General features: G+C 36.5%; 1 protein-coding gene across 1 annotated transcript in view; it reads right to left on the bottom strand.

Annotated features, from left to right (window-relative positions):
• LOC113039571 (aryl hydrocarbon receptor) overlaps positions 1 to 9,482 on the bottom strand; it is a 56,698-nt gene extending 47,216 nt beyond the window's left edge. The window contains exons 1-2 of the mRNA XM_026197489.1: positions 9,142 to 9,482; positions 631 to 818 (exon numbers count right to left, since the gene is read on the bottom strand). Coding sequence (XP_026053274.1) covers positions 631 to 818; positions 9,142 to 9,200 — 247 coding nt within the window. The 5' untranslated portion in view covers positions 9,201 to 9,482. The remainder of the gene's footprint in view (positions 1 to 630; positions 819 to 9,141) is intronic.
• Between the last annotated feature and the right edge of the window lie 327 nt (positions 9,483 to 9,809).

Below are 9,809 nucleotides of genomic sequence, written 5' to 3' on the forward strand. Positions count from 1 at the left end.
AAACCAGACTAGCATGTGATCTTTCAGCTCCCTTGCAACTTTCTAGAGATAACACAACATGTCAGCTGAGGTCACAAGTTTCTAGCATATTATTCATGTCACATGGACCTCATGGTAAACTGCGCAAATAAATTCAGCAGAACTTTACCTGAGGTGCTACACCAATTAATAAAGATAAAGCACCATTAGGACTGAGACTGAATTATAATTCTGAGAAGCATTTTCAAAACCATCAGTCATTTAATCAAGGGTGATATGTGGCAATGGAACAGAAGCCACTTCCCCTGTTCCTTCGTTCTGGTAGAAAAGACTTCAACAATTGCGACAGCGAACTTGAGAAATTCATCAGTCTAACTCAACTTTACTGGGAAGCAATGATTAATCAGTGTATATTTAGCACTCTGAGTGGGAGTTTAGCATTTCCTTTGACTAAGCTTATGATACTTGCATGTGGCGACACGAGTTTCAATCCCTCTTGTGACCTGTTCCCCCTTCTCCATATCATTTCCTGTCCTCTCTTCCTTGCTTACAGTAAGTTAATGCAATAAATCATAAATAACACTGGCCCAACAATATGTACCAATATGAACTTGACAAAGACTGGATAAGGGTTATAAATTGTGATCTCACCACTGAAGAAGCTCTTGACCTTCAGGTATCCAACACTGAGTCGGAGCACAGACAGTTTGTCCAGCCGTGCACGGACATCTTCTGAGAAGGGCAGAAGGTTGGTCAGCTTGTCCAACTCGCTGTTCAGCCGGTCTCTGTGCCGCTTGGAGGGGTTGGATTTCACACCATCAGGTGGTGGGGGTTTGGGTCTGGAAGAAGAAATCGATAAAAAAAAAAAAAAATGGGGTTACACTTCTTGTTACAGACTGTGATAAGATAAGATGCTTGTAAGTCCTGAGGCGTCTAGTTATTTAAATATCTTGGAATGCAGGCGGCCTTAATGGAAAATGTCCAAAAGGAAGAATTTAAGAAGAAGAGATATTGGTATAATAATAATAATAGCCTAATAATAATAAAAAATAATATATATATATATATATATATATATATATATATATATATATATATATATATATATATATATATATATATATATATATATATATATATATATAAAGTTTGTTAAGAAGGTCTTGTATACTAAACTTCTGCAGTCTACTTGTATTGCATGGATAGGTAGAACATTTGAGTACTAAATAAGCCAAATTCAAGTCTCCATGATCTCACACACACAACCTGTTTACTTTACGAACACATTTTACTGTTTGCATTTCCAGTACAACCCTCTTTCCTTAGCTCAAGTATGCAAACCTCTTTGCCACAAACACTGGAATATGTATTATATTGAATGTTCAATTTTCAAGTGCAAATGCCATCATGATCATTTTTTAACGTATGCGTTGATATCTGCTTCATTTCCGCTGGAGGAAACAGCTGTGGTGTGATGAGGGGGGAACGCAGTGAGAACTTGGCTACAGTAGATATCGCTCCCCCATGACATTTTGTAAACTGGATTTATGACAAAAGAACTGCACAGATGCAGGTATTATAACAGTCGATCGTTAAACACGCACCTTGTCCTGTTTCTCGCTCTGCTGACTGAAAAAGAATTCGCTGAAAGACAGGGAGGAGCCGATCGAAATTTAAATGGGACTGAGGCGAACACGAATTCGTGTACAGAGCTAATTGCAAACAATGAGTGGGTACCGAGTAGTTATTTTAGCTATAGCCCCCTCAAAATGGCCTAGCGACACTCATGCTGCAAAGAATGATCATCAGTGTATAATACACAAAGGCTAAAAACAATTCATAATTGGTTTATCATTGTCTTGGTGAAAGGCAACCTATAAATATGTATAAATTGAGGTTCAGGCATTCTCAAGAGCTTGGAGACAGTGGGATATGTGAACTTAAGTAAAATATTGAGTAAAAAATGCCAAAAAAAAAAAAAAAAAAAAAAAACTAAACCAGAGATAGAGGCTTTTTCTGTTGGGAAATGATGGTGTTTCATGTATGTGATGCTTGGAAGATACATAGTTTAGACTTGTAATCTCTGAACTGAATTATTGAAACCTTAAGAGGGCTTTTGTCCTGCATGCTTGCAGCAGTGCATAGAAGTCTGAAAACTCTTTGCTAATCAGACCTCGGTTTATCATCGTTGTATAAACAGCCTGGCATAGAGTTGTATAAGTTACTGTTTTCATAACAAATCTGCTTTCTAGATTCATATTAATTCATAAAATAGCACTGCAACATAGCCGTCTGCCAAGAAAACCTCAAACATTTTAGAGCTGATTTTAGGGTTTGTTTATGCTCACCAAGAGTTTTTAAATGCCAAAACAGAAATATAAAAAAACTGAGTTTTACTGTTTAAGTACTAAAACAACTGTTTGCTCTCGGACATAAAACCCATTATCTAAGCTTGAGGACTCTTACTGGAATCACAGCCTTCAAAACTCTGACTGTAACTCAACCTCGTGCTGCCTTTTCATTGCCTGCCAGCCCAGAAGACTAAGAGCGGTAACTCTAGCCATCTGAGTCGGACACTAATTATGTCTTCCCAGAAAGTAAAACTAACCTCCAAAAAAAGAGCCTGCGGGGACAAAAGAGCGCATTCAGGCCCTTCCTTCCCCTTCGGCCCTGAGCTCCAGATCTCTAAAATGACACGAGGGAGCGCATCCTTGCTGGCGCAGCATTGATTCACCTACTATTTCATTTCTCAGGAGATTCCATTCATCTGAACGGCATTCGATGGTGATCTCGGAGCTAGATATGTCACTCAATTCACAGTCGAAATGGACTCAAAAAACTGAAACTTCATCCTTCATCCCTTTAGGTGTGCCTTGCTATTTTTTTTGTTTTGGATCTACAAAAGGTTATTTTTCAGGGCTAATTGTCCACGGACAATACATTACAAAGCATGTTTAAATGAATCCTTTTAATATAAATTGACAATCATTTATATTGGAAAGTTTTGGTTTTACACTGGCTAATCAATTGTACTGTAAGGTGTCACATTATGTCTATATAATTTGCACATATTATTGCAAATAAAAAGCCCATATAAAATATTTAAGTTTTAAAAAATAATATAAATGTAATAAAAAAAAGATAAATATTGACATTTACTGTATACAAAATATGTAAACAATTAAAATGTGTACATTTGTCTTGAAAGGCCTATATAAAAGTTATTTCAATTTTACGAAGAATAAAAAATATAATTAAAAAAAAATCCATTTAAAATATTTTTTATAAACATTGGTTTGGAAATACAATACAAAACTAAATAAAACCTATATTAATAATAATAACGTTCATACGTTTGCTTTGTATATATTGTAAACAGCAGTTTTTATATTTAAAAAAATCTACTGAAACCTAGAAAAATCTACTTCTGCTAAAAACAAAGCAAACACTAAATTAAATGTTGCCTTCATTCCACTTACAACATTTCTAGAGCAATTCAATATATTTCGGAGTACTCTTTTAAATATTTAAACAAAATAAAAAACACATGGAGACTATAAAGCAAGGTCACACAGGTCTACTACAGACCAACTAACCATAACCTCCTACTGAATTTTTTATTATTTTCATCTTCACACTATTTGCAATTACCAACATGGTGGCGTTGTTCTATTGGTCTACTGTACATGATTAATTGTTTGGAAAGTCCTATCGCATTAGAGTTCTGATCATGAACCTCCCAACAGTTTGCTGTGGTCGGCAAAGGATTTGTTTGTACTGAAGACATCACTACAGAGGAAACATCTGAAATCTCTCATTCTTTCTTCTATCAAGTTTTTTCGGGCCAATCACATGAGGTATGACATCAGGACTGTTTTCCTCTTGCGGGTCCCAACATGCACCAGTGTTTCTCATGCTGCCTGGAATACACGGAGGACCATCTGAAGACTCGTCTCTTTGTTCTTGCTGCGTCGCATTCTTTTAATGCACATTGCTCTGTATTTTGCTCTCCCTTTGCTTTTTTTCTATACATACCGTACAACTGATTCTTTCTTTCCCTTCTCTTTCCTTTCAGATTTGGCACTCGTCTTGAAAACTCTACCACTGGAAAGACGGTTTCAAAACGTTTGCAGTCACTGTTGCACAACAGCGGGTTTTTTTTTTTTTGTCTGCATGTGTTGCGTTGCTTGAAAGGTTTACTGAGGACACAGAGAAAGAACAATCTGAAAGCATTTGGCAATCTAGCTTGAGAAAAATGTTACTACAAATCTCATGGTAAATTCCTGCAAATCTCTGTCTCGGTTTTTCCACATCCTTGTTACAGTCGAGAAAGTTGTGTGTCGATACACCAGTCAAAAGTTTGGACCAACTTTTCATTTTATTAGGACTAGTGTATTGTACACATATCAGAATAATAATAGTCTTTATAAAATACCAGAAATTTAGCAAGGGAAGTATGTAGCAGCTTGTATGCATGCATGCATAAATAATTAGAACACATAAATTAATAATAATAGCAATAATAAATTAATAAATAATCTCTCGCTCTTTCTATATACTTAATGAAAAGGTTTTGAAGATCATGAAAAAGTCAGTCAAGCGGGTCCAAACATTTGATGGTAGTGTTTTTAACTCAATCTGGTGCCTACCCAAATGCCAAACTGCTTTTGCATGGAAACATGAAAACAGTCCTGAGATCAGAAAGAAAAGGGCGAATTCAGCCAACAGTGGTTGTTTTCCACCCGATAACCTCAGCTGAAGCTCAGCCACATCTGGTTTGGATCAAAAAACCCAAGTTGCGGGGAAAAAAAAGAAAAGAACAAAGAACAGAACTAAAATTGGCTCCAATGGCATGCATTCAGTGCATCACACTGCGACCCAGAAGCTGAGTTAGGGGTGCAAGATATATTAATTATTCATAATATTTGGCAACTACGGTACATTTCTTAAAGATCATGTCATTAAACTACACTGTGCTTCACAATTAGGAAAGTTCATATTTTAATAGTGTCTATAATTTAAACCTTACCGGATTTTAAAATATATTCAAACAGTAAACATTTATTTTAAATTGCAAATTGAAATAATTTCTTTAATTATTACATATTTGTTCCAATGAACAAAGTTCTAGCTATACCGCCTGGCCCTAAGGTCAGTGAGTACAAATTCAAGTTCTGTCACCACACTTGAGTCACTGCGGCAAACTTTATCTGACCGAGCAGAGACGCATCAGCATCATTATCAAGTGTCTGCTTTCCTCATACCTTCCCCGAGACAAGATTTGTGGCTATTTGAAGTGACAGACAGGCTGAAACTCTAGTCTGCACTGGTGCGGACCCAAATTTATTTCAGCACACATCAAAGTACACAAGCTCCTGAAGCAGAAATACCCATCTCAGCGCAGTAAACAGGCCTTTTCTCAGACGCTTTATCAGGGTGAAAACTGCCTTACATCACAACTGGAGGCAGGGATTGTCATGTGAGCAATAAACAAACCAGCTGATCTTTATACACGCAAATTGGTATTTAAATAATGATGTAGTCTACAGACAGTTTGAATTACAGCTAATTACCCTACTGACTTTACTTACTGACTTACCCTAACCTTTATTCGTTTTTGGGATTATTCACCTACAAAATTAACAATGTTACAGTCTACTCAGCTGTATGAGTATCTTTAAAAAAAGATGTTTTTAAAAACAGTTTCTTGCTATGCGATGGAAGTAAAAAAAAAAAAAAAGATTTATTTAAAGAATGTTTCACCTTTTCTTATCCATACACTGAAAGCAAACAGGGTTCAACATAACATACTATGATCCCAATGACTTTCACAGTACGGACAAGTGTCTTTTTTTTAGGCTCCACAGAAGAACAAACATCATACAATTTTAATTTTGGTTCATCAACTGTTGTTTTAAAAATGCTCAACAAGACACCAATTTTTGGTTCCTCAAAGAACCTTTCAATGAACAGTACTTAAAAGAACCATTTTTCTTAGTGCACAGAGCATTTTAATAATAATTTAAAGAGCTTTTTCCACTATGGAATTTGGAAAGGTTCTTTATGGAACTAATCAATGCCAATAAAGAACCTTTATTATTAGGATTGTAGGTTCAGATTGGTCCATTTTGCTCAGTAACACTAAAAAACAGGTTAAATCACCATGCAGTTTGAAGGAATTTTACATACTGGAATATACTGCCATAAACATTGGCATATTTACAACTATCTATTTTCATTTTAAGGCATCTGTTAGATGTCAGTATTTGCTGTAAGAGGGTGAGGTTAGCCAGTTTTTTATTTGCAACTATGTTTTTGATATTCAACTGTTAGGTTGAGGTCTAGAATTTTTTTCCTTTAAGAAACTGATTTCATTCAGCAAGGCTGCATTACTTTTCCTGACATTTTCAAACTCATGCCGACTTTCTCAACCCGTCGTTGAGATGCTGAAAACGTCCAGTTGGAACTCCAACTGCTTTCAGCAGAAGGGTGAGGTTAGCCGGTTCATTACTTGCGCCTATGTTTTTGTTTTCGCATAGATTAGAAGTGAGGAAATCTTGACAAGGTTCTTTAGAGAGAGAGGTTCTACTGTTCTACAGCATTCCAACTTCCAGCTACGGCGGTGTGAAGCCAGGAGTCTGGTTACATTCCCTCTCAATACCCTCTTTGTGTCAGTCGCAGTCTTTGGCTGCTCTAGCGCTTCGCCACCCTACTGGCTCATTTGGACATCTATCAGCATGCTAAAACACACACTGCAGTTCAGGCTCCAGTAAGTAGCTAATCTGAAGTGTGGACATACCGTGTAAAGGTCGTTCGTCTCCTGCGCCAATGATGGCTGTAATATACACATAACCCAGTGGGTGGGCCAATCACGGGGTTGTCAACAGGTACGGCGTTCTGCGCCAATGCACTCTTATGGAACAGTTTGCAGGCCAAATACGCTGAGTGCACATCAAATTATCACACAAATCCCTCCTGTCCATCAACTTAAGTGATATAAATCAGAAATAAACATTTAAGCCTAAAACAAAATGCCTGAAAAATAAACAGTCACACTTTACATTGGTGTTCATTTTGCCGGATTACTTAAGTTTATAGTAAAAATGCAAAGTTGGTCCCCTAAAGATACATTTTGACCTGATCTAGGACCTGGAATGCACATTAACATGCTATATTAACATTAACACTCTATGTATACAGTAATGCATTTTCTTTTTATTATTTATTTTTTGGCTGAATTATTAATTATTATTATTATTATTATTATTATTATCTATTATTAAATGATTAAAATAGCCAAGTGTAGTAAAAAAGAAAGTCCTATCAATTGGCTAAACTGACAAAAAATTTAATTGCCTTGTCAACTGGAATTACACTTTTCATTCACTTTCGCTTTTCCATTTTTAAATAGTAATATCAAAAAAATAAATGAATATCAAAAAAATATTTGTAGGTTTGCATCTGAAAACGTATATGCAGAACCATTTTTTGGTATATATTTTGACATAATAATAATAATAATAATAATAATAATAATAATAATAATAATGTTATTAATCATAAAATGTAGCACAATGGATACCTTAAAAATACAAAATAACAACAAACATATTACTACTTGTTGTACGATAGAAATGCAAACACAAATGTATTTTTATATTTTGCTCTTACATTTGCAACTGCGACTATTAAAATAACAGCATATACCTGATACTAAAGAACAAATTACGCAAAAAAGTGTAAAAAGTATATCTAATTGTATACTGCCATTATATCAACTAGTTGTCACCTTTCTGTCTAAATAGTGCCACTGACCTGCACGCGCGCACACACACACACACACACACACACACACACACACACACACACAAATATTTAATAATATGCTTGATTTGACCCTCTGATAAAATTTAGATCACCTTACAAACTGCTTTTGCAGTGTACTTCTTTGTGCTATCCCTACTATTAGAATCCATTATATTTGCATGCGATATGTGTAACATGACCACTGTAAATGTAAAGTGAGAAAGCTCTAGATAACGCATATTCCTGCTCCCATAAAGTCATTCTCTTCAAGACGACTGCGTTCCCCCCCAAACAGACTATCTGCAAAATCATGAAAGAAAGTAGAGCACCAGCAAGCTCCTGCAGCAACTCAAGAGGCGTGCTTAGGCTTTTCAGCCAGTCCCACCATAGTTGAGTAAGAGTTTGCGTGACTTCAAAATATGTTAATTTGAGGAGGGGGGAACGAGCGAAAAAAAAGCAAGAAGAAAAAATTGTTCTCATGATGTGAAAAAAGACTATATCAGATTACAATAACATACTCCCCCCCGGCGCACCCCTCCCTCGTGTAAGCATCGCGTGAGAGCGCCGCCAACTCTCAACTTGATTATGATTAATACAAGAGTACTATTTCCATGCCAGACCCAGAACTATACGCACCAAGCCTGAATCTTAAGGTGTCCCGACGGATACAGATCTGGGTCAAATTCAGACTTTCTTTTGTTGGCGATGCAAACAAACACAATGTTTTCACCATTACACGACAACTTTGTTTCCAGCTATCAAACCTTTTGCAAGAGTTGTCACTTTCGCTCGGTTCTGTGACTCAAATGTCTTCAATTCAAAGCGGCAGAAAAACAAACTGGACGTGACTTTGACACACCACTTTGATTATAAATGGCAGGAATTACACTTAAACGTTACATTTTACGTTTTTGGTTGTTGTTACAGTAAATTAAACTTCCCCGAGATTCACGGGAAAGTCAAAAATCCCCTCATGGAGTCATTTTGCAGACGAACACGGTTCATAATCTTAATTATGTATTTACTGCAACGTTTCATATAGACTTTTCTATATGAAAACATAAGTAAATTCCAATTTCACACACACACACATATATATATATATATATATATATATATATATATATATATATATATATATACCTTCAAATACAGTTTAGAACAATTTGTCGTTCTGTACAGCAAATTACACAATGTACCAAAAACTGAATGAAACGCGTTCCATTCTATTGTCAGAATGTTACAGTGTAACATTACATAGCAGTTCGAAATGTTGTTACATTGTATAAATAACCTTGCTGCGCGAGACGCGAGCGCGGTCTGAACTTGAACGTGAGAGTTCCCACAAAAACTTACATTTTCTGAACGGGCTTCTTCCGTTTCTTGACCGCATATATACCGATACCCCCCGACATGTTTGTCTGGTGTCTCTGAGAAGTGTTTAAAATATGACTAGCATCTAAAATCCCCTCGGGTTCCTTTCAAGTGTCGATGAAAGTGTGCGTTATTCAGGTAAATCCTCTCACATATACACAAACAAAAGGAGAATATGTCCAGTCCCGATGTAATTCCTGTCGGCGTCGGTTCTTTAGACCGACACAACTTAAAGTGAAGACTAAAAGTTTCCGAAAGTTCTCAACCTCCACGGCGAATGGCAATGGCGTGAGCTGAACAAATTTTCCTTCTTCCTTTTTTGTTTTTTTTCGACCTGTCATTCTCTAGTGGCTCCAAACAACGCTTGCAGGCAGCGGACTGGCTGAGAGTTCTGAGCGACGACCAATCAGAAGCGCCTGAGCGCTAGGCAGGTAATCTGGACGCTTTGTGATTGGTTAGAAAAGTTTTCAGGAAATCATAAACACAGGAGCGTTCTTAAGGTGGACTGGAGAAAAGCAGCACTGCAACCCCTGCGCTGTGGTCCACCTGCAGCGTTGTTAGGTCAATAAAGTATTATTATTATTTTACATACATTTTGTTTTTAGATTTCTGTAAAAATATCTTCAAACTTGCCTCTGCGTAGAAAATGT

The sequence above is a fragment of the Carassius auratus genome, chromosome 22 (genome assembly GCF_003368295.1).
Source record: "Carassius auratus strain Wakin chromosome 22, ASM336829v1, whole genome shotgun sequence".
Classification (NCBI taxonomy): Eukaryota; Metazoa; Chordata; class Actinopteri; order Cypriniformes; family Cyprinidae; genus Carassius; species Carassius auratus.